Source organism: Musa acuminata, chromosome BXJ2-6 (assembly GCF_036884655.1).
Source record: "Musa acuminata AAA Group cultivar baxijiao chromosome BXJ2-6, Cavendish_Baxijiao_AAA, whole genome shotgun sequence".
Classification (NCBI taxonomy): Eukaryota; Viridiplantae; Streptophyta; class Magnoliopsida; order Zingiberales; family Musaceae; genus Musa; species Musa acuminata.
The window spans coordinates 44,967,295-44,992,986 of record NC_088343.1 but is presented as its reverse complement, the minus strand read 5'-3'; the positions used below and the strand labels follow the sequence as shown (position 1 = coordinate 44,992,986).

The following is a 25,692-nucleotide window of genomic DNA, read 5'->3' as shown; positions in this document are numbered from 1 at the left end:
CTACAAGTTATCAGGCCTGCCGACAATTTTGACCTTCCTACCAGCTAAGTTGACAATTGATGCAAAGAAAGGTTGGACTATTAAAGGACGAAAACCAGAAAAGCACATGACCATCTTGACTCTGGCACAACTCTTAAAGCCCATCGCACCAATAATACATCGCCATGTGGATGCTAAAGCAACTCTATACTGAGGATTATAGAGTTGGGTCCGATCGACCCGTGCAGGAATACTCTAGAATGCCTACTTAAATCCAAACCCAAATAATTTCCGGGTCCGGTCAAGTCGGGTGAAGTCGTGAGATCAAGCTGGGATTTAGATTTCAATTTTATACATATATATAATAATAATAATTAAGACTTTATGATTTATTGTTATTATGTATGTATATTTATACTTTAAAATGCTATTATGAGATTACTTTTAAGTGTTATAAAATATGCAAAATGATAACTTGACAACATATAATATATGACAACTTAACTTTGGGCAGAAAAGATTAACTATCTAAAAGATGTGACCACCTTTACAGTGATTCCAAGTTTGTGCATTGGATTTTGTTTTAGGTGAAGATAGATCTTTGGTTTCTTTCCCGTTTGCTCCCACTGGTTCTTTCTGGAATGGGATTCCACTGAAGCAACTGCTGCTGCGGCGGCATGTGACTCATCGAACACAGTGGTGACAAGATAAGCACAAGCCACAACTCGACTACCATACGCAAGCTTCCATCATGGCAGTCTCCATCTCAAGGATCTCCCAAATGGCTTCACATATGCTGCACAGACAGATATTTTCATCCAAAAAGACTTCGTCATCCCTCTCCTTATCCTTTGGAAGTGGGGAAGCCAAAAAGCTCTTCCATTATGAACTTGTAAATCCCTTACTTTGGTTGGTATGTGTTACTTTGCTCACTAAACTTTTCTGGTTCTCATCTCATGCTGCCCTCTGTCATCGTCTTCAAACTCCTGAATCCATTAATTGTTGCCACTGCAACTTTGAGGCAGTGGGAACATGTGGATGTGATGGTGACTCACTCCTGAATGAATCCCTTTTCAGGTGGTTGGTTGTCTTTGGGAAAGATCACCGCATTTAAGATCATCATCTTTCTGCTTGAGGCCACAGTGCACACACCACATCACCCCCCATCCTTCTCCGTTCACGATGCTGCACGCTTCATCCTCGAGGATCGATCAAAATTCTGTTCTGCAAATGGTTCATCTTCACCATCTGAAACTTGTTGGTGGATCATCATGTTCTTAAGAACAACTGTGAGATGACAGCTACGACACACATTAAACCATGATTCACTGTTTCTCCAACGCATCCCAAAGAAGCATGTGTATTCATCACATGCGCTAAGCATCCCCTGACATGTCCAAGCTGTTCATCAGAGAACTCTTGACCAAACCCATCCATGCGAGATTGGAACGAAGAAGGAAGCTCCCACTGCACCCAGAGTTGGACCTCCAAGAAATGCCTGTCGAAAGCAGCCGAACAATCAATTGAAGAGAGAAGACAACATTGCAGAATCATACCACCCCAAGACATCGCAACCCCACCCTTTCAGTCCAACACTCATTTGCTCAGAGGCTGCCAAACAAAGTCTACAACGCATCTTCGTGCTTTCGGTTCTGGAGTCGGTCCAAGTTGCACTCACAAACCTAACCCTAGAAAATGGTTTGGCCCCTTCCCATTACCCATAAACACGAGTGTAATTTAATGGAAACCCGCTCCTAGGACATGAGACAGGGGTCTACATATCACTTCTTTAATGCTCTGGAATCTTTTCCTCCTCCATGATCTCTGAGGACTGGAAGTGGACCAAAGGCCCTCCCTTTTTCTAGTGTTCGTTGCATCACATGGCAGCAGGAGCAGGCCGCCTTTTCTTGGGTTCAATAGTGGCAGGGCACCTCTGTTGGGTTTCTTTCTGAGAGCTGGAAGAGAGAAGGGACCTCCTCGTTCCCTTGCTTTGCTGTGCTGTGTTGGGATTTGACATCAAAAGTTCTGATCTTGCAGCCTGGGTTTCGTTAAAAGACCTCTCCTTTGGCTCTGTTCCTCTCTGCGTCCGCTTCGCCCTTCGTTGGTTCGTTCGTTGCACCTATCCAGGTGCGAGTTGATTGGTTCGGAGGAAGGTGCGGAAGCTGGTTTTGGTCCCGCAATTCGATTTGGATATTTGCTATGAGAAGGGAGTAACAGGATGGGACGGTGGCGGCGGAGAGTTCTATGCCCGTGGCTCCTCTGCGCGCTGGTAGTTCTTTTTTCTATTCATGGATCGAAAGGTAATAGAATTCGCCTGGGAATTCGTTTTCGAGGTATTCTTTTGCGTGATCTTGATCTGTTCTTGCTGAAAATAGACACCTCGTCTCTAGTCCTTAGTTGTTGTGACCTTTTTCTGAAGAGTTTTCGTTTGTCGTGTATGCTCCGATTGATGATTGTGGTCTGAACCTGAACTGAAGTACGCCGAACGATAAAAGATTGATTCATCAGTGTTTACATCTTTCATGTCGTGAGAAATTTTTGGAAAGAAACCGGATCGGATGATCATGATACATGAAAGATGATGCTTCTGTATTGCATTCATTTCAACAGAATTTGCCATACCCGATCATTTTCATCTGGAATTTTTAACTCGAAGTCCTAAATTACTTGTATTGTGTGAAATCGGAGAAAAAAATAACTAAGCAGAATGGAGCTGATTCCTTGTCTCTGTTACCCATATCGACAATCTGCTTGAGGATTCCATTATTCCAAAGTTGATCAGCTTGATCATTTATTAACTTGGATGTTTTAAACAATTTCCTCCTCGAGTTTAGTTTCTATGATTCGTATTGCTTATCAGAATCTCTACTTTTTAAAAGAAAAAGATGTACAAGTTCCAAGATGAATGATGTTAATGAAAACTTCCATGATTTCTTGCCACCGGAGTGCTCTAAATATCCACGACAGTTTCCAGTTGTTGTTGTCCTACATTTGTTGGGTATGTTTCAAGTGATATGCTTTGGAACACTTGCTAACAAGTTCTTTTGATTGATAGGAGATCGATATATTAGATTCCAGGTTAATGTTAATTGAATTAGTTCTGAGCATTTCCTTCTGTTTATAATTAGTCATTTGAGTGCCTGACAAATACTAATCACACTTAACAATATGCCATACATAATAGTTTCTTGTTCTGTCTTTCAATACAATTTTTTATGATACCATAAATTTTTTGCTGTCATTTAAATGGTTATGATGTATAGCTATCTAGTACATGTTAATGATTCTGAAGTTCCAATGGGCCATTCAAGGAAACAAATTTTCAGTGAACATATTTAATATGAAAGCTTAGAGAACCATCATCAGAATTTTAGCCTTTTTATTTTCCCTGATGCTGCTTAGTTAGAATATAATTTTTAGACTAATTAAAAAAAAAAAAGAGAAACTAAGGCAAGAATGTCAGGCGGAAGCTTTAGCCAAAATCCAGATAATTGTTAGGCTGCTTTACGCATAAACTATATTTGTAATTCCTCTAGACAATCCATCGTGCTAATTCATTTTGTTGCGGCTCTTGCTTATGGTTTATAGGTCCTTACTTCAAACGACAACTAGTCTCTCAAAGAATGTTGCTACAGATGAGACCTGGCTTGCCAACCACCAATATAAAGATGGAAATTAAGACTTTGGAGATGCTGGATTTTCAAACCCCAGCTTTAGGTTAGTGAGAATGGGTGATCTCCAGTAACTTGATTTCTCCATCTTTTCACCGATGAAAACTTTGACATATGCAGGCTCCTACATATCCCCTTCACCAGACTTAGCAACCATGGTCCCTCATATCAAAGAAAAGGCACCTCCTCCGATGCACCTGTCAGAACCACGCACTAATTATGCACCTAGCCCTTCAATAGTCACCCAAGGTAACCAATTCATAATGTACCACAATGCTCCCTAGGACTCTTAAGCATAACGAATGTGTGTGTACCAGGATCTGTCCTCAATTCCCCAACCGTGTTGCCTAAGTCTGAGGTTCTACCACCTACCGTCCAAGCAGTAGTACCATCAATGCAGCCCAGTGCACCACCTGATCATGTTGCCAAGGCAGAGAAACCAAGAATGAGGCCTTCCATGCAAAGTCCAGCTCCTGATGTTCCCGTTTCTACATGTAATTTCTATCATCATCTGTTCCCAAAAAAATTCTTGGAATGCTATTAGAGATGTTTTACATATTGTAGCCATTATTTCTCATCCTCTATTGTCTCTTCATTAGCAATTTCTAGTGTAGGAGTGCCTGATGCTGATTTTCATGGAAAAGCACCTGATAATAGTTCTCCGGTCGTGGCAACTGTAACCCAAGGTTGGTGATATTTGTAATTTCGCATATTATTATACTAGTTTCACTTCCATCAATTAAATTTCCACTTCAAGCACCAGCGGAACTTCCAGGCGCTGCCATTTAACTAAGTAGATGACAATACTTGTATAACTCAGTTGGCAGCAAAAACATTGGACAAGTATTGCTCACTGTTATTTGCTCAAGGGGTCATGCTCATATGGAGCATTCATTTGCTTATAAGCTTTTGAAATTCATCTCCTGATGCACTTTTATTGGTACAATGTTGTACAGGACCTGCTGTTTCTCCAACATCATTCAGTTCACCTGCAATTCATGGCAATAGGGATGGCATGCCTGTTGCTGCATCCCCTAAGATTAGTCAAACATCCCTGTCAAATTATTCTCATGCAAAAGGTATTATCTTTTCATGTGGAAAATGTTTGTACAAAGTAGTCGAATGGATTGATGCTCAATGAACCCAATTGTTTATCAATTTATTGCAATATCTATGTGCAGTCCCTGCGGTTTCTCCATCCTCATTAACTTCTCCTGCCGTTAGTTGGAACAGGCATAGCGTACCAGTTCCTGCACCTCAAATGGAATCATCCAGCCACTTATCACCTACAAATTATTCACAACCAAAAGGTAATTTTCTCCTTGGAAGATCTTGGAGAGAGAATATAATGATTAGTTCCATGACATTTTCTCTAAGCTTCTTTTGGTGAAACAAAGGAATTGCGTCTTGTTAAGCATTTACATGGTAGAACCTGACACTTCTCTTGCTTTCATGGCTTTCTATCTGGTATGCAGGTTTGGCTGTTTCTCCATCACTTATCCCTTCACCCAACAGCCATAGTGATTCGCATGGAGCACCTGTTGCTGCACCTCCGAAAGAGTTATCCAACCATGGACCCCCAGACAACCATTTAAATCAGAAGGGTTCACATTGTCTTTCATAGATACTGCTAAAATTAAGATAAATGGACTAGTATTAGGTCCATATGTTTGCATTTGTTCTCAGTCTTGAAAAATTTATGATGTTCAGGGTCTCCTTTCTCTCCGGTATCATCTATTTCTCCTGTTAACCATGAGAGAAACAATGGGAAGTCAGTTGCTCCACCTCCAAAGTATCGACCCAAGCACTCAATCCCAGTAAATTATTCCCATTCAAAAGGTATTTAATGGCGTTTCACTATTGCAGTTATAAAGTTAGCCTAACTTTTTCCATCCGTAATTCTTTCTTCAGTGATGTGTGATAGCAGCAATATACATGTGCAGGGCCTGCTACGTCTCCATTAACGATCATGTCTCCTGCTATCTACAAGAGTTATGGTGTGCCAGTTGCTGCACCTCCCAAAAATCCATCCAACCACTCTACCCGTATAATCTATTCCCATCCAAAAGGTATTTAATTCTGTATTTCACAATTGCAATTAGAAAGTTAACCAATCTTTTACAACCATGATCCTTTTAATATTGATGTTCAATATTGACAATACATGATGTTGCAGGACCTGCTGTGTCCCCGGTAGCAGCATTATCTCCTGCCATCCATGAGAATCATAATATGCCAGTTGCTGGACCTCCAGAGGATCGATCTAACCATTCAACCTCTGTAAATTACTCTCATCCAAAAGGTATTTGATTCCCTATTTCACGTTCACAATTAGAAAGTTAGCCAAACCATTTCATTGTATTATTCTTTTTATATTGATATGCAGTGCCTGCTATGTCTCCATTGACAGCTGCGCCACCTGCCACCAGTGAGAGGCATGGCATGCCAGTTGCTTCACCTCCCAAGGAGAGATCCAGTCATATTTCTCCTGTAAATCATCCACACCTGAGAGGTATTTTCATTTAATTCAAAATGTTGGCATGTGAAAAGGAGGCAAATTAATTCGGTGGCTAATTTTTTTAAAGGTTCTTTTCCTGTGATAAGCCCTGCACCACATGAAGTCGAGGTGCCTTCTGATCATACACATGCTCCTTTTAGTTCTCATCCACAACCTCCGACAGAAAAAGTACCTGATAGTCCTTCACCCATGCCTGTAGTTCCATCTCACCAATTTACACCTGGGAAAGGGAAAGGAAACCCCTCATCTGCTCCATCGCCACTGCTTCCTCCCGAACCATATCATCCTGGTTAGATGATACAAAGACTATTTTCTAAGCTTCTGTTATGTTAATTCAAAGGCTTGGTTTTAGTTTCTTTTTATCCTCCAGCACTGCCTGCAAGGATCAGGCCGAAGGTTCATGCTCCACCACCATATGCTCCAGGTATATCAGTGTAAAATAATTGAAGGACGGATATTCTTTCTTCAAATGTTGATCCTGTTTCTTTCTTTCTTGTTGTCCCTTCTTTTTCCAAGTTCCATTTCATTCAATAGATAGTCAAGGAACGCCTGCACCTACTCAATCAATTGTGGCTCCATTCACTCATAACAGAGGTATATATATAACAGAGGTACACACACACACACACACACACACACATATTATGATTTATTTGTTTGGGATCATTCTCATCTTGACAGGGCATGTCCAATTTCCTGTGGCTTCTCCTTCTGGACCAATGCATTCAAAACCGATGGCACCAAAGATGCAACCTATTCATGCATTACCACCCCCACCTCCTAGTTTAGGCAAGTACTTAGCAATGCATTAAGGCTATATAATTTTTATTAAATATTCTGCTTATTGGCAGGAAAAATATATGCATTTAATGTTAATCCATCCTTATTATGAATTCTGATACTCTTTTTGGTATTTTCAAGTAACATATAATATAAAGTTATGATGTTTAGATCTGGTCTATGTGCAGATTGTACCCCACCAACTTGTTATGATCCTTTAACAAATAGCCGCCCAGGATCACCCTGTGCCTGTGTGTTGCCAATAAAAGTTGGACTTCGCCTAAGCATTGCATTGTTCACATTCTTTCCCTTGGTCTTTGAATTTGCTCAAGAAATTGCATTTGGTACATTTATGGATCAAAGTCAGGTGCGCATCATGGGAGCAAATGCTGCCAGTGAGGAGCCTGATAAGACAGATGTCCTCATTGATTCGCTACCACTTGGAGACATATTTGAGAACAGCACAGTGTTCTTAGTTTATGAAAGGTTCTGGCACAAGCAGGTGTTCATAAACTCATCTTATTTTGGGGACTATGAAGTACTGTATGTCCACTATCCAGGTTGGTCATTTCTCCCTGATAAATTTTCAAGTTTATCTTATTTCTTATTTTATTTCGTACTTGCCATGACAGAGAATATTCTCTTGTATTTTGTTGATTGTATATATTGATATGTGAGCATAACCTCCAATTGTTTGGCTAGAGATTGTTCCAAAGATCTTCATTGTCTTTTTGGCTTGTAAAGAAATATACATTTTTAGCATTAGAAATATTCTTTTGCTTTGTTATGACTTTTGGTTAACGATTCATCATGGACGTGGCAATTAAAATAAGTCTAAATGCAAATATTCCACACAAACATGAGATGTGAAGCTAAAGATGATGCTTAAATCATACTTTTTCTTTATGCAGGTCTTCCTCCATCACCACCCACAGCACCTGGAAACATAAATATTAATGATGGATCATATGGCAATGACAATAATCCTAGGACAATACATCCACTTGCGGTTGATGTGAGAAGGCAAAAAGAAAAGCAAAATCACAGCTTAGTAGCTGTCCTAGCTATCTCTGCTGTTATAGCTTTCATCTTATGTGTTGGAGCAGTATGGCTTTTGTTACTGAAATGCAGAGCTGGTTCTCATCTTCCACAAACTCCACAGGCTTTAACACGCCCACTCGCAAAGGCATCAGGTAAAAGATCCAGTCTGAAAAATTACTGCAATATTTGACTATGTTGAATTTTAGGTTTTATGATCATCTTAACTGGCCATTGTAGGTAAAACTTTGTTATTTTTTTTCTAGTAAAACTGCAAAATGAAAAGCTGCAAACATTTAACAGCAATCCTCATAGACATTCTTTCTCTTAACTACAAGGATTGTAGGCAACCAAGGGCAAACTGTTGCCCGAAAGTAGGACTTTGCATGATTATAGCATTGCAGACAGTTTTGCCTGTCTAATCTATTCATTGTCTAAATCTTTTGTTGCAACCTTAAGGGCTAGCTAAATGCTATAAACTTTTATTTGAGGTGCTTAAATAATATATGGAATCTAAAAAGGATTGATTTTTCACTTGCCATTAAAGATTTTTATAGTAGTGAACACATTTGCCAATGATAATAAAAGCATAGAACTTTTGGCTTGTAACACAGGTAATGATTTGAGCAATGATCAGTCTGGAGATATAAACTTATGTCACAATTATTAATGTTGAAGAGAAGGATTATGGAGACAATGTGTTAAATCCAGTTCCAAAACCTCTTGACCAATTGTTAATGATATGAGTTCCCTTTTCCTGAACTTCACCTCCCTTTTGGTTTTAAACCATTTAACTTCTATGTTTTAATCCTTTGTCTATTATATATCAAAATGCTTGTAGGTATTGGCCCCACTATGCTTGGAAGCAAGCAAACATCAGCATCAGCGTCCTTCAGCTCTAGCATGCGAACATATGCAGGATCAGTTAAAACATTTAGCCTATCTGAGATGGAAAAGGCGACAAACAAGTTTGACAGCTTGAAAATAATCGGTGAAGGTGGTTTTGGACGTGTTTATGAAGGTACTCTGGAAGATGGCACAAGGGTGGCCATAAAGGTTCTTAAGAGAGATGACCAAGAAGGTAACCGAGAATTCTTAGCCGAGGTTGAGATGCTGAGCCGATTGCATCATAGGAATTTAATTAAGTTGATTGGTATATGCACCGAGGAACACAACTGTCTGGTATATGAACTTGTACCATCTGGCAGCGTAGAATCTCATCTACATGGTAAGAACCATCTAAAATATGATTTTCTATATGATTTATGGCCATAATCTAGCAATTCTTTCATTACCATATCCAGTCACATTCACTTTAACAAGGATTTCTTGTCTTGTTAAATGGTAATGCCTTCTTGTAATTGGTAATAGCGGATGAAAATTTTCTGCATACATCTGCTGACCTTTGATTTTGGTTTAAATGTTTTTTTAACTACGATAAAGTTTGGGCTTTGGCCTTTCGGTGTTGAGAGACTTTTGTCCATGTAGTATAGATTTTTTGTTACCATTTATTGGAAACTTATAGTAAGGTATGGTTAAATATGGATAAAATGCTTCTTGTTAAAGACATTCCTTGTATGAATCCAAAGTGAGATAATGAAGAAAAACTTCTATTCAGGTGCCGACAAGGAAACTACTCCGCTTAATTGGAATACGAGGCTGAAGATTGCACTTGGTGCAGCTCGAGGTCTTGCCTATCTGCATGAAGATTCAAGCCCTCGTGTTATACATCGTGATTTCAAGTCGAGCAACATCTTACTGGAAGATGACTTCACCCCCAAAGTGTCTGATTTTGGCCTAGCAAGAACAGCTATGGGAGAGGGAAATGAGTACATATCCACACGTGTTATGGGAACTTTTGGGTACATCACTCTACAAATATCATGATATCACTCCTCTTTTTTGTAAACTTAATTTATTTTCCTTTTTTTTGTTTGGACTTTGGAATAGGTTTGTTTCTAAACTTAGATTCATGGACTAATGTTCAAATTTATTGTTCTTTTTTCCTTCAGCTATGTAGCACCTGAATATGCCATGACCGGGCATCTTCTTGTTAAGAGTGATGTCTACAGCTATGGGGTTGTTCTTCTGGAGCTCCTTACAGGAAGGAAACCAGTAGACATGTTACGACCTCCTGGGCAAGAAAATCTAGTCACATGGGCTCGCCCGCTCCTTACAAGTAGGGATGGATTAGAATCAATAATAGATCCATCTCTTGGCAATGACATTCCATTTGACAGTTTGGCGAAGGTAGGAGCAATTGCTTCAATGTGTGTGCAGCCCGAAGTGGACCAACGTCCTTTCATGGGTGAAGTAGTACAAGCCTTGAAATTAGTATACAACGAGGGAGATGACTGCAGAGTATCGGGAAACTTTAGCCCGGAGGAGACATCCACACTAGACAAGGAGCCAAGTATCAGCGGAGGGTGGGACTTGGGGTCAGGTAGAGTGCTCTCAGAATCTGTGATACTTAATGTATCAGCAAGATTTACGAGGGATGCGTCTGGTTCTTTTCATCAGTATTCCAGCTCAGGCCCTCTGAGACCAGGTAGCAGCCAGCAGTTTTGGCATCGAGTGAGAGGCTTGACATCAGGAAGCGCAAGTGAGCATGGAACTTTTGACAAAGGATTGGAGGCTGGTGACCAGTGGGTGTAGAGTGTTGCTTATTCATCTTGTCCAGGGTGATCCACTGATGCAGCTAGCATTGCAGTTCCAGCCGTGGCAAGGTATGGCGATCGATCGATGAAACTTGCGGCTCAAATAAACGATTGGAAATCAGGTTGTTGTTGTACATGTTCTTGAACTGTGAAATCATATATTAGGATGATAAGAGGGGCATTACTTCAGCTGCATTTTAGGAAGCAGCAATCGTCTCGACTGGTGTTGCACTCTTGTTCAGTGCTCAATGTCGATGTACATCACAAATAGAGCTTTCGTTTTGCCAATATGAGAGCAGTCTTTTTTCTTTCTTCTGCTTATTGGTTCTTTCAACAAAATGTCACTTGTAGTTTCCAGATTACTAAGTTTCTTGAACTGCTGTGTCCTGTATCTCCTACAAAATAATGTAGTCAAATATTTTAGAGAACTTGAATTCCTTTTGCTGCTTATTCAATTCTTTTTTATCGTTGGCTGAAGAAAAGGATTTGCTTTTATCTTTCTACATCCAATTCCGAATGTTGTTCATCAATCACAAACTATAAAGCATTTATAAGGTCACAATTTCATGATTCATGCTTCCCCATAAAGAGAGAGTATAAAATAAGTAACAAGTGGTAATGTTTCAACTATTTGGTGTTATTTAAACTAGTGTATTTTAATATTTTACACACGATATTGATTATATTTTTTCACTGACTTTTTTATCATCGTCTTCATAGAGGTCAATCATTGGTCAACTATATCATTATAATTAGAAATGAAAAAATATAATTAGACAAGTCCAGAAGTTTTGGTTGCCAATTTTTTTTTTAAAGATACGCTAATATACTAAAATGATGAGTGTTAGTTTGACAATATTTTCTAAATTTCTATACTAAATTATTTTTAAAGATATGCTAATATACTAAAATGATGCTTTATAGATTTACTCACTAAAGGTTAGATGATTCAAAATCTCATCTGACATATTTTGTATATGTAAAATATTGATTTGATATAGGTGTAGGGGATCAACTTACCAAAGGTTAGAGATTTCAAAATCTTGTTCAACATATTTTAGGGTGATAATATATCATACTCTCAGTTTGAAATATCATCCTATATATTTTCACACTTAAAACACAAATATGTGACCCATTTACTAAATGTTAAGATTCAAACTTCATCAACACTTCTCATATTTTCACACCTAAATCACGGATGTGTTGACCCACTTACTAATGATTGAGATTCAAACTTCATCGACACATTTTTATATCTTAATAGTTTGATGGTGAATCAAATTACCAATCTGTTGACCCACTTACTAATGGTTCGGGTTCAAACTTCATCGATATATTTTTTATATCTTAAGCATTAGTTTGTTGGTAAATCAACTCCATGTCCGAGGGTTAAAATCTCATCTGATAAATTTTGAACATGCTAGCTTACTTGTCTAAGTAAAGATTTTATCACATCAACTTAATGATCCTGCGATCAAAAACTATATATATATATATATATCTTGAGAAGTATTTTACAATGCTGGACATCGATTCCCTTCACTGCAGCTCTCTACCTATACTTTTTCTAATTGGTTTCCTTATTTTTCTCGGTGGGAGCAACCTAAGTTGCTGCAGTATTCTTGAAGTAGTGTCGTTTACTTCGGCGCTAATTATTTATCTCTTGTATAACATTTTTAATATCTGAATCTTTAGACTTAAATAATTTATATTGAAATCTGAAAGTGAAATATGTAGATCTGTTTACCATAATCTCATCGGTTTTACAGATACAAAAATAATAGGTAAAAAAGTAATTTCAATGTTCCAATCAGTGGTGGCAAACGATGATACTGTTGGAAGCCATGAGTGTCTATCATGGATGAGGAAAGCAACGACGAGAAATGAGGATCACTTTGCATCTATATCGATGTTGTTGTCGAGTGACCTTTTCACCATTCGATAATTGCATCAACATTGACACAAATACAAAGCGGTAAAAGGACCGCTCACTACATCAATCTTAACACTGTAGCCAAGCGGTAAAAGGGCTACCGATGCAGATGCTGAGTGACTTTTTAGTCGCTCGACAATTGCATCGACGCTGAGGCAAATGCAGAGTGATGAAATAGTTGTTCATTGCATCAGTGTTGATGTAATTGCCGAGCGACGAAAGGGCCACTCAGCATCTACATCGGTGGTCCTTTTGTCAATCGACAACTGCATCGACGTCGACGCAGATGTAGAGCGACAAAAGAATGGCTCGATAACTACATTTGATGCCGATGCAATTGCCAAGTGACCCTTTCGCCGCTCGGTGACTGCGTCGATATCGATGCAGATGCAAAGCAACGAAAGAATCGCTCGGCAATTGCATCGGCATCGATTCAGATACAGAGTAACCCTCATTTCTCATTGTTACTTTCATTATCCACAACAACTGCCCTGACCCCTAGTGGCCTCGTCGTTCGCTTGCTCTCTCAAAGATCTTCTAGCAAATCTTAAGATAAAGGAGAATCCCAAAGATATATTGGGTAATTGAATTTTTATCATGTGCGAGAATCACGAGAAATCCTAAAGATTTGCTAATTCCATGAAAATTAAAGCAAATTCGAACATGACCCAGGTCAAGAAAATGCACCCACTAGCAATATGAATACCACACGTGCCACTTGATCTAGTCTGGCCGAATGCATCTGATGCACCCTAACTGGGAAAATAACTTGTATCTCCTTGCATCCTAATTGTACGAAGCATCTCTTTGCACCTGTACGTGTTCATCCATGACATGAACATTTAGAGCTACCACAACACATTCACCATTTGTTTCCACTGCAAGGTATGAAGATCGTACGGCGGAGGATTAATCTTATTTTTATTAATAAAAAATATTTAGGATTATAGATTAATTAATATTAATCCTTATGGATTTTGTTGGAGAGCTGAGGGATTTTAGAGGCGGTGGTGTTGTGGTGGAGCTTGAGGTAGTGGTGGTGGTGCTAGCGGTTTAGGTGGTGGGGAGTCATCTTGGACAGAGGCAGGAAGAGGAGGATGAGGATAGCGACGGTGGCGCAGATTACTCTTGTGATGTCTGATGTCTTTGACCTTTTCCTCCTCATTTCCATTGAAGGTCCATGGCGAAGCCATTGGACGTCACAATATCTACATCACCGTCGCTCTCCTTATCCTCCTCTTCATGACCCTGTCCTTCCGAGCAACCCGCATCGCCACCACCGGCATCACCACCGTCGCCTCGAGCTCTCCACCGTGTGTGAAAAGATATTGCAGCAAGAGAGGAAGAGACGTGTAAAGAGAAAAGAAAACCAAACAAGGAAAGAATGACACACTACACCGCGCCATGGGCTTGATGTTGGTGCATGGCGAGAGGAAAGAGGTTTTAGAATCGAATAAGAGAGAGAAAAGGAAAAAATGTGCTCGATGTCTCATTTTTATTTATGTACATTTTTGAAATCTCATGAGTATCTATCTAGTAATCAGGAGAGTTGAGGGTTTATAGAGGCGATGGAGATGTTGATGACGACTTCCGTGAGAAGTGGGAAGGAGAAGGATGAGGCGGGAGATGGTGGCGTAGATTAGTGTTGTGGCACCCGATGTTTTCGCCATCGACCTTTCTCTCCTGGCTTCCATCGAAGGTCGATGGTGAAACCATCGGGTGCCACAACACTAATCTACATCACCCTCGTCCGCCTCATCTTCCTCGCTTCTATCCCCTCGAGTAACCCCCACTAGCACCGCTAGCACCATCACTACCTCTGGCTCAGCCACTCCACCACTGAGTTGAGAGATGGGAAGGAGAAGGATGAGGAGAGAGATGATGGTGTAGATTAGTATTTATGGCAATCGACGTCTTCGCCATCGACCTTTCTCTCCTGGCTTCCATTTGAAGGTCGATGGCGAAATCATCGAGTGCCACAATACTAACTACGTCATCACCGCGCATCTCATCCTCCTCCCTTCTATCCCCTCGAGTAATCCCCACGGGCACACCTAACACCATCACTACCTCTGGCTCAGCCACTCCACCACTGAGTTGAGAAGTGAGAAGGAGAAGGATGAGGCGAGAGATGGTGGCGTAGATTAGTATTTATGGCAACCGACGTCTTCGCCATCGACCTTTCTCTCCTGGCTTCCATTTGAAGGTCGATGGCGAAATCATCGGGTGCCACAATACTAACTACGTCATCATTGCGCATCTCATCCTCCTCCCTTCTATCCCCTCGAGTAACCCCCACGGGCACACCTAGCACCATCACTACCTTTGGCTCAGCCACTCCACCACTGAGTTGAGAAGTGAGAAGGAGAAGGATGAGGCGAGAGATGGTGGCGTAGATTAGTATTTGTGGCAACCGACATCTTCGCCATCGACCTTTCTCTCCTGGCTTCCATTTGAAGGACGATGGTGAAACCATCGGGTGCCACAATACTAACTACGTCACCATTGCTCATCTCATCCTCCTCCCTTCCATCCCCTCGATTAACCCCCACAGGCATAGCCAGCACCACCACTACCTCAGGCTCAGCCACTCCAACTTTTGCTGCTGCAGTTTTCTCAAGGCATTGTCATCCTCTTCTTCTCCTCCTCTTGGGAGGGGAAGACCAACATGGATTTCAGTGAAGAGTTATGGGAGCAGGAGCTGAACGAAGGGGAGCTGTGGCATCTGCAAACTACTTATAGAGCTTTAAGAAGTGTCCAAGCTTTTCTTCCAGCAAAATCAAATCTGATCATGTGCAAAAAGAAAATCTAATCCCAAAGATTTGCTGTCAAAATATATATAATCCTTTGAGAAAGACAAATCTCAAAGATCTACTAGCAAATTGAACATTGATCATTTGTGAGAACCAATACAAATCCTGAAGATTTGCTAAGCACACAAAGTTTAAACAAGGCCCAGACAAAGTGGCCAAGCTCTCTTCCTCAACCAGAATTGAGTCTTGAAGATCTACTAGCAAATAAATAAATGTTGACTCTGAAGATCTATTGGCAAATAAAATTTGACCTTGTGAGAAAGGAAAGTCACAAATATCTAAGAACAAGACAAATCTTAAAGCTGGTAGCAAATAAATTCTGACACTCTGAGGAAACAAAAAGCTTAAAAATCCAAGAACAAGACAAATCTAAGAACAAATTGGGCCCCTGCATGATCCTTAAAATATGCATCCACCAGCAGCACTCACTCAAACCATCGTCTGTCTTTGCGTTTGTAGACCACCACTCCTTTACCACAGCACAATTCATGCCTTAATATTAATCTTAATAACAAATAAAAATAAGAAAACCCATTGGTTGAGAGAAAAAAAAAAACTATTCATCCCCTTTAGTTAGTCAAATAAAAGATGTTCATATGTTTTATACGTCTACCGAGACAAAAAGCATACAATGCACTTCACATGTCGTAATTGGATAAATTACCTTTCTATGCTTATAATAGTGTATTCACTCAGGACATATGATGTGTTCTAATCGTACAAAGACATCTCGAGGGGATAAAAGGGAGGAGGATGAGATGCGCGATGATGACGTAGTTAGTATTGTGGCACTCGATGATTTCGCCATCGACCTTCAAATGGAAGCCAGGAGAGAAAGGTCGATGGCGAAGACATCGACTGTCATAAATACTAATCTACGCCACCATCTCTCTCCTCATCCTTCTCCTTCCCACTTCTCAACTCAGTGGTGGAGTGGCTGAGCCAGAGATAGTGATGGTGCTAGGTGTGCCAATGAGGTTGCTCCTATCTCCAAATTCCGTTCCTTGGTGAGGCTTCTGGATTCTTTTTGTACTGAATACTACTAAGGGTCTCAAGACAGGGAAGAAGAAGACTAAGGAGGCCAGAGAGAAGGACAAATTACATACAAAGTGTAATCCTCTTTATTTATCTTCCTAATGTTTATATCTATCTTGAGATGGAAATACTATCATAATGGATAAAATTACTCAAATACAATTTAATGATGAAACTAATATGGAATTAATTCTTAAAAAAAGAACAATAATAATTTGGTAGATCATCCTTAATATGCAGAGGGAGAAAGAGAGAACATGGAGTGTAATTCTTTTCACTTTTTTGTCCTAATTAGAAAAAATCATTTATTACAAATCTCACCAATGATTTTTAACTTACCTAATTTTTACACTTACTATGGAAGACATGTCATCAATCATTATTTATTTTATAGTTTTAAGTACCCTTATAAGAAATAAATTAATTTATTTCCTATTTAAGTATAACATTAATATGAAATAAATTCTTTCAAACATTTTTAAGAGATCATTCTTTTAAAGAAACAGAATAAAATTTTATCATATCAAATAACATATAACACTCTCAAACATGAGGCTCATCATTATTTATATAACAATGCACTAACATGAGACTCAACATTCTTAATGATAACTCATAATAAATTAACATGTTTTAGGTCTATTAAAGTATAATTTAATAGCATTACTTATCATAGAAATAGTATTTTCTTAGGCTTCATGTTCAACCAAAACAAAAGCATATAAACCATTTTATGTATTTTTTATATGTATTTTTGATAAAAATATTTAGGGCATCCGATACATCCTAATGGAGCAAAATCTTCTCTACTATACAAAAGCATACGAAGAGTATATTATATTTTAATCAAATAAAATATCTTTTTAAATAATATAAACATATAAGTTAGAAGCAACTTTCAAGACTATTGAAGTCTTCTCGATGGGGAGGGAAAAGAAAAAAATTAGATACAAAGATATTGTAATACTCCTAATTAGTTTTACATGGACAATATTAAGATTGACTTATAAGGATCTGATGAGTATATTATTATTAGTTTCAGCTAAAGTATTTTGATCAAAGGACTTAGATTAAACAAAGTTGATAGGTCAGTTAGCCCATCAAACTCGGATCATGACAAAAATATCCAACAAGAGATCGATGATGTTTCAATGAGCCCCAATAAAGGAGAGTTGTGACATAAGGAAGCTACTTATAGACCTTTCAAGTGACCAATGTTTTCCCCCAAGCATAATCAAATGCCATTATGTATCGATACGCTAGCAAATAAAAATTAATTTTATAAGAAAAAATAATCTCATCAAAGATCTACTAACTAATCATTTATGAGGCACATAAATATCAAGTTGAAATTCAAACAATATTTGATCGGATCCTTACATAATCAATAAAAAAAATGCACCCACTATATTTGATGTGAACTTGCTCTCCTTCAATTATAATCAAATCAAGAAAAATCCCATAGATCTACTAGTTAGTTATTCAACATCTCTCGAGTCATCCGAGGCATGACAAAGCCCAATACAGCTCATAGATCAGCTTATTACAATCTATACTTGTGTGAACCTACTAAAGGCAAAATCATTTGTAACTCCATTGAGTCTTTGTTAATTCTTCTGATTTGTCGTTCTTTTCTTTTATGTATCGATGATATGGTACTCAACCTCAGTATATAAATGAACGGTTTAGACAAGGAAAGGTATATAATCGGACGGTTCCCACCGTCGCGGCTTCTGCCGTCTATACTAATTTTCGCGACACGGGTGAGCTGTTTTCTATTGGTAACCATTCGCCGGTTATATGAAGTTTATGTGGGGCCGGTTGTTAAAACCAATAATATAAGAGACTTTTTGTGTTTCGTACCACGGCCGAGACACACAAACTGCGTCATGACATCGAGCGCGTTCTACTGTAATCGGTATCGTCCAGTTCTTATCAGAGCCGTACAGTCACGTGGATCCCATTCCCACCCATCATTTCAAACGTGAACCGTCCGATCATAAATATATCCGAGAGCATGCTTGCGAACGGCGAATCCATGGCTTACTATCCTCCGCGGTGAAAATAGATCTTCCAACACCCCCTTTCGCTCACCCACTCCTGTGCTTTTTTTCCTCCTTTCGATCGAAGGTCGATGGCGAAGCCGTCGGCCGCCACAATACTAATCTACGCCACCGCCGCTCTCCTCACCCTCCTGCTTCTCGCCTCCGTACCCCCGAGGACACCCCGCCGCCACCGCCAGCACCACCACCGCCGCCTCAAGCTCAGCCACAACACCTCCTCCGCCTCCTCCCACCATCAAATCCCCTTCGATCCCATCATCGCAGATATCGAGCGCCGACGCGAGGCCCGGCAGTTGGAAGGGGACCATTTCAGCTTCCCTCACCACGACGAGTCCCAGCCGGAATGGGACGACTTCTTCGACCCCAAGGACTACGTCGACGGCGAGGATCGCTTCAACATCACCCACCGCATCGTCGTCCTCTTCCCCCGCATCGACGTCGCCCCCGCCGATGGGTTCGTGAGCTCGACGGAGCTTGCCGAGTGGAACTTCCAGCAGGCGATCCACCGGTCTGGCCGCGAGCTGGAGCTCTGCGACAGCAACGGGGACGGATTTGTCTCGTTTGAAGAGTATCGACAATCTGGTCGGTTCGATCCCTCGTATGATTTGTCTTCTTTGTATTGTGGTTTCATTCAATCGCAAGTCTCGACCATTAATAGTTACTACTTTGACTGCCAGTATTTACAAGAAGAAAGATGCCATCTTTAGGTAGGTTGTTCCTAAATTCATATATGTTATTTCCAAAGAAACATAGTGCTTCTTTAATCCACTACTTTTCACCGGGTTTGGTTTGTCATGAGGTGGATCGCAAACTTAAGAGAAGCAAGTTATGGAACCTGTTGCAATTGATCGATTCTTGTTCATTTGATTCCTTGCCAAGACATTAATGATGAAAAGAAGATAGTGAAATAGCAGTATGTGTAACTAATACAGGCTTTATTATTTTGATAACAAGCTTAATAACCTTCCTTACATAATCTTTGTATTATTCTTATATAATCTTTGTATGTAACATGGTTGAAGTCCTACTGTGTTTCCTAATCATGCAAATGTTGAAGTTAATTCTACAAGTCTCAAGCTTCTATTTGCTGCATAACACATGACAACTCATGGCGTTTGAAAATTATTGCAATTTTATTTTCTAAGCCCTTACAATTATAAAAAAAATTCTTGATAAATCATGTCTACTTTGTGATACACATGCGAGTTCCAATTGTCAAAACTTATATAGGAAACTGCTTCTGCTTGTCCATCTTTGAGCAACTTTTTAACCTATTATAATTTCATATCTGTGATGAAATGTGCATCCACTTTATCCTTCTTTAGACAAAACTATCCATTTCTTTCTCAATATCAAAAGATCACTTTTCTTGCGCTGACTCAGATCATGTTTAGTCAGGGAGTTTTGGTAGCAATCTATACTAACCATTTAGAGATCTTTTTGGATCACGGAACCATCACATCTTGGAAGAGGAGGAAGAATCAGCTCTTCTTCTGTACCTGTCCCACAAGCGCTTTTTGTACTGTTTAGCCATGACAAGAAGGCGGCTTGTTCTATCAATATCAAGCATCAGCTGGAACTTGTCATTTATAGCTGTGAATTAAACCCTTTCTCATAAATGCCACTGACTGGAGGAATATCCAACTCCTAACTCTTTTATTTAACTTATGGTTTCCTATATGGTTGGGACATAGTCTTCTGTTTTTGCATAAGATATGTAAGATGTAGTGGTGGGATTGAATAATATAGGGAGTTTTCTATAGTTGTCTATTCTTAGTTTCACAAATGTTTTTTCATTTTTGTGTCAATTAGCCATGACATTATGAGAAAGTATTTATCTAAGACGAGATTCATAAATGTCACATTACTATTTTCTCAAGGAACTTTAGTAAACCCTAATGGTGAGATCTTAAGTTATTTCTACTAGACAAATTTTGTAAATTACTGTAACAGTCTTGGGACCATGTGGAGAATAATCTGTTCCCACATCTAAGTCTAAGCATTATGGTCATTAGCCTTCTCAGACACCTTTTTCGCTGTTGAGTTCTTTGTCATTTATAGTGGTTTACCTAGGACAGCTTCATATTTGAGCTGACATACACAAGTTAACTACTATCCTGTACAACATCTATTATTCATATTATATTCTTTGAGGCCTACCTAATTCTCTAATCTTTTCCCAATGTCCGTGTAAAAACTTGGCTTTATATTTTTTAGGAGCTTGTATGATTCTTATAATTACTAAGAATTTTAGTTTTATATTAACATTGCTTCATGCTTTTGAGTTTCCAAAATATTTATATTTTCTCAACATTCCGGTGTAAATGGACAAAATTTATTATGTGGTTCTGTTGATCACAGTGTTTTGCATTATTCTTGCAACACTTATTAATGTTAATTAATGCAAAATTTCTCTATTTTCTGGAAGTTTGTTGTTTACAATTGATAATGTGCATGATTTCCAAAGTCAAAAATTAAAGCATGCATAAATATAGCTAGCCAAGGATGATCTAATAATCCTAAGTGGGTGTTAGACGTAACATTCTCCAGTTAAAGCTTCGCCTGTTGATGAAACGGGATGGTGGAAGGAGGATCACTTCAATGCCTCAGATACTGATGGAAATGGACTTTTGAATTTGACCGAATTCAATGAGTAGGTTATTGAGAATTGCTATTTTTGACTTGTATCCTTTTTACCTTTCTAGCTGACCCCAAATAGTTGGGATTTATGGTTTTGTTGTTGTTCTTGTACTATCCATTTTACCTTTCTTCTAAATCTATTTCTGCTTCTTCAGCTTCCTACACCCTGCTGACAGTGGCAACCCAAAACTGATCCAGTGGCTGTGCAAAGAAGAAATAAGGTGCAACTCTTTCATTTATCTTTGAACTTTTGAGGTTCATTATTTTATCAATCTAATGTCTCTTTAGGTACAAGCAGTTATCTACAACATAAGCAGATACTTGTGCAATCTTTCAATTACTTATTTCATGTTGTTTGTATATAGTTTATCCATTTAACTATTGCGAAGCTAGCATAGTATGGATCCAAGAAATAAAAATTTGCATTAACATAGGGTTATGTTAGTTTGTTAGACTCTGTTTTAATTTCAATTTCATGTCTTTAGTTTATGATTTACATAGTTTTCTGGAAAACCTATAATCTGACCAACAAGCTCCACTCATTGTTGTCTGCTTTTATTTATCACGATCCAATACAAAACTTTGTTCTTTAAATTCAGCTACTCCTCTCAGCTTTTTGTCATAAACTATCAAAATTTTTGCTTTGTGCGAAACTCCTGCAAAGGGGTTTTTGCGATTCATGTCCTGCAAGATAGTGTGAATAAGATCTACCACACTGTTATATAATTGAAATATATGATGCCATTTGTTAGCCCCCTAACATCATTTGCAACCTAGATATCAAGGATCCAAGCAACAAAATTAGCCTGTGCACAGGCAGGGTTGCATATACATAATGCACCTGCAACCGCCAAATCGTGGGAGACTTGTGTGTGGCACTGCCTCATAGTGCTACAAGGTCTTGCAGCATACAAAGATGAAATGGAAATATAAGCAGCCAGAGACAATGATGGGCTATCACTTGCATTGGCCACCTGGTGGCAAAAGGGGTTTAGGAATTTCTCTTTTTACTTATTCGGCAGATAGTAATGAAACAAGTCAATTGGTGGTATTAATCTATTATAAGTGTGATGGCATGTTTAAATTAATAAGATAAGAATATATAAAAGGGTCATTTCAGCTACTAACCAGGATACAGTTGTTGGTTACTGAAAATCAACAATTATGGTGCCCAATCAGAAGTTGTTCACATCCGAGATAAAGGAAGTTCTTTTTTGTGCATGCAACAATCTATTGTCTTTGAACGGAAGAATTGGAAGTTGGTATATATTTTCTAGAGTGATAATTTCATAGGTTTGCCATTACGCAGAGTCCACCTTTATAATTGAGATACAGCTAAAACCATCCGAAGCTCACCTATTGGTTCTGAAATTTTTTTATGCTGCGCAATGATGTGTTGCAGTGTTGATGTTAACATGATTGATGATGCAACTGACAGTTCTGTACATGCATATATGCATTTCTGCACATGCATCTATACATACCTGTGTGTCTCTGCATGTAAATAACTTGAATGACGATGTGCTGCTTACAATGTCACTACACTGAAGAGTGATGTTTCATATAATTCTGTGGAACACTTATATCCTTATTAAATAAGATGTGGATGACCCAAAAATGATGAATGCAATGTCAAGGCAATAATTCATGAAACACTCTTTAGCCTCAAAGGTGTAGAATAGGTCACAAATATTAATTTATTTTTAGATATTTGATATATTGACACAGAATTGGTGTTAGGCCAAATTCTGATATATTTTTTTATTACAACTATTCCATGTTTCTTTCTTACATTCTTCGATTTTAACTGTCCAGGTAAGGCCAAACTCTATGATATTTGTTTTTACGACTGTTCCATGTTGCTTCATTCTTCTTTCTTTGGATTTCGTTGTGTAGAGTTTCAGTCACTTAATTAAGATAAATCTTAATTACTTTTACACAATTCAGTACAGAATTGGCATTGAAATGTCAACTTTCATGTTATCTAGTGTTAAGTCAGATTCTGTCATCATCCCCATATCACCTAGCAACCAAAAGAATACACTATGCAGAATAACAAATGTTTAGAGAAGCTTTTTAACAAATTTCTTTTCTCCTTTGTTTCTTACATGAAAATAGAGTTGGCAGATTGAGCTATGTGATAATCTGCATGTTGTAGTTTTTTGTTACTTTCTGAAACTATATGTTGGTAATCTAATGTTTGTTGGCTCCTAAATATATCCTTCCAGGCAAAAAGATGGAGATGAAGATGGGAAGCTTAACTTCAAAGAATACTTTGTTGGATTATTTGACTTGATACAAGATGATGACGGACCCTACAATCATTCTGCCGCCTTAGGACAAGCAAAAATGTTATTTTCAAGGCTTGACCAGGACAATGATGGGTATAAATCTGGAAAACTATTGACTAAGCAATTGGAAACTTATTAATAGTGCTTATATTTGGTACTTGGTATAGGTTCTTATCGGGAGATGACCTCGTTGGTGTGATTGGTAAAATTCACCATTCTGAACACTACTATGCAAAACAACAAGCTGATTATGCACTTTCAGAGGTTTGGATTTCCTATATCCTGGATCATCTATGCTTAAAAAGTAATATCCTTGGATATCGTGATGCAGATCAGACAATTTTCACTTGATATTGTCAAAAGTCACAGGCGTTTGAAATGTCAGCATTAACTCTTTCATTTTTTTCATCATGCAAGTTCATGTCTTTAGCTTCTTGTCTGTGGGATTTGCCTTTAGGCAAACCCCATAACATGATTGTCAAAAAATGGCTTGCTGGAATCACCATTCTCTTGTTATTATATTGTCGAGCTTATGGTCTTCAGATTATGTTGTTAGTCTTTGCTATTCCATATCCTCTTCCACCCGTTGTTTTTGTACTAGTGATAATTATGATTCATGTTGGTTGGTCATTAAGAATTAGATTTGTGTTGTATAGGGAAAAACTAGAATAAGAAATTGCAGATTTCCTTTGCATATAAATGAACATATCCTGCTAGATTAAGTATCATCACATACCATATTTCTCAGCAGAAAAGTGTTATTTTATTTCATTCATGGCACTGCTTCTAACCCTTGATAATTGCCATGGTCTGCAATTTACAGTTTCTTTTATGCCCTAAACTGTATATGGTTGTGCTTTCAGCAATCAGATTTTTTGTTTGTGCTAAACATGCCATAAAGTTGCAATGCATTTGAAGTGACCTTTTCCTTTTTGTTATTTTCCTCTTCTAATGTTTCAGGCTGATTCAGATAAAGACAGCCAGCTAAGTTTGAAGGAGATGATAGAACACCCGTATGTGTTCTATAGTTCTATCTTTATTGATGATGAAGATGAAGACTTTGATGATTTCGATTATCATGATGAATTCCGCTAATGCTCCACAAGTTGCACACTGGGTTTCAATGAGCAACAGCGAGTGAGTTCTTCGTTTCCGGCAAATGTGCTCTTGAAGATCACCTGCTCAGCACTGGGCTCCTTTAAGTTGATTACTAAAGAAGCGATATATTTCCATTTATATGGTGCACTTTAAATGTCAAAATTTTAAATTCCACTTTTTGTTTTTCCTTGTCAACTAACTTTATCTTTACAAACCGTTCAGCTCTTGGCACATGATTATTTATGGTCAGTGAGCCATTCTCTGCATGCTACCCAGTCAGTCTTGTTTCACTATTATGAATTTTGCAGCTGCTCCAGCCAATACCAGTAAATGACAGCTAAGGGTGCCAATCGCTATCCTAGCTTTACTTTGTGGAACAGGTTGTCTGATGGTAGGTACACTTTATGCATTGTAACATATTTACAGTTAGAGTGGCCTAACATGATAGTTCTCTCTGATAAAGAGTTACCTTTCTCCAAGCAGCCAAGCTCTCAGCCGATTGATGATTTGCTTCTCTTGATGATTGATTCATGGATTAGACTGGTCCTTCTGCTACTCTACTTTTCTCTGATGAAGTACATTTTTCCAAGCAGCCATCCTCTTAAGAGATTGGTGGTGACTGTTCAATCAGCCAATTTGTTTTCATCATGTAAATCAATGCATTCCCCCCTAGACTGACAGCAAAGTTGATGAAGAAAAATTCTTGTGTTGTAGAGACTATTAGTGTCTCCAAAAAAATTTATACTAGGATTCATGTACTGTGCATATTTGTGGAAACCTACGCTTGCACCAACTGATCTCATTCATAGAGTAATCTGAGATTACGAACCTATGTTGCATATGCTTGCATCGAGGCTTCGCCCAGCAATCTGAGTTGGAATCATAAAGGTAAAAGGTAGTAGACACAACATGAATTAAACGCTTTGTCTCTTGTTCTATCTATTATGTCACTGTTTTAACTTAATGGTTTGCCCAGTGGAAGCAGACCAGGCTTCCTCCATTGCAAGGGTCTGTCTTCCCCCTCACCGATCACATGCAATGTTGAACAGTATGCAGTAAGACACTTATATCATTTGTCCATATGTACGTGCCTCCTCCAAATGCCAGCAAACTCGAAAGGAGAGGAGGCAAAAGCACAGAGGGGGATTTATGCGATGCTGGCATTTAATTCTA

General features: G+C 38.7%; 2 protein-coding genes across 6 annotated transcripts; both read left to right on the top strand.

The window, feature by feature from the left end:
- Nucleotides 1–840: 840 nt before the first annotated feature.
- LOC135581630 (receptor-like serine/threonine-protein kinase ALE2) lies at nucleotides 841–11,077 on the top strand. 3 transcript variants are annotated; one of them, XM_065115046.1, is made up of 21 exons: nucleotides 842–2,279; nucleotides 3,568–3,696; nucleotides 3,771–3,899; nucleotides 3,968–4,144; nucleotides 4,250–4,336; nucleotides 4,607–4,729; nucleotides 4,832–4,960; nucleotides 5,126–5,254; nucleotides 5,361–5,489; nucleotides 5,594–5,719; nucleotides 5,827–5,952; nucleotides 6,061–6,162; nucleotides 6,236–6,457; nucleotides 6,539–6,592; nucleotides 6,685–6,762; nucleotides 6,850–6,957; nucleotides 7,137–7,508; nucleotides 7,860–8,141; nucleotides 8,828–9,214; nucleotides 9,605–9,848; nucleotides 9,999–11,077. In XM_065115046.1, exons 1-21 carry the CDS (start codon nucleotides 2,198–2,200, stop codon nucleotides 10,639–10,641), a joined length of 3,858 nt encoding a protein of 1,285 aa, XP_064971118.1. In that variant the 5' UTR covers nucleotides 842–2,197; the 3' UTR covers nucleotides 10,642–11,077. The 3 variants fall into 3 exon arrangements, with proteins under 3 accessions (XP_064971119.1, XP_064971118.1, XP_064971117.1); XM_065115045.1 differs by having other exon boundaries at nucleotides 6,037–6,162; XM_065115047.1 differs by lacking the exon at nucleotides 6,685–6,762 and having other exon boundaries at nucleotides 841–2,279; nucleotides 6,037–6,162.
- A 7,398-nt stretch (nucleotides 11,078–18,475) lies between these two features.
- On the top strand, nucleotides 18,476–25,273 carry LOC103990018 (uncharacterized). Of its 3 annotated transcripts, XM_018826992.2 has the most exons (8): nucleotides 18,476–19,072; nucleotides 21,041–21,143; nucleotides 21,286–21,351; nucleotides 23,359–23,514; nucleotides 23,589–23,685; nucleotides 24,382–24,558; nucleotides 24,742–24,910; nucleotides 25,003–25,273. In XM_018826992.2, the coding sequence occupies exons 1-6, from the start codon at nucleotides 18,562–18,564 to the stop codon at nucleotides 24,514–24,516; spliced, it is 1,068 nt and encodes a 355-aa protein (XP_018682537.2). In that variant the 5' UTR covers nucleotides 18,476–18,561; the 3' UTR covers nucleotides 24,517–24,558; nucleotides 24,742–24,910; nucleotides 25,003–25,273. The 3 variants fall into 3 exon arrangements, with proteins under 3 accessions (XP_018682537.2, XP_018682535.2, XP_018682536.2); XM_018826990.2 differs by having other exon boundaries at nucleotides 24,382–24,910; XM_018826991.2 differs by having other exon boundaries at nucleotides 24,382–24,910; nucleotides 25,000–25,273.
- The last annotated feature ends 419 nt before the right edge of the window (nucleotides 25,274–25,692 follow it).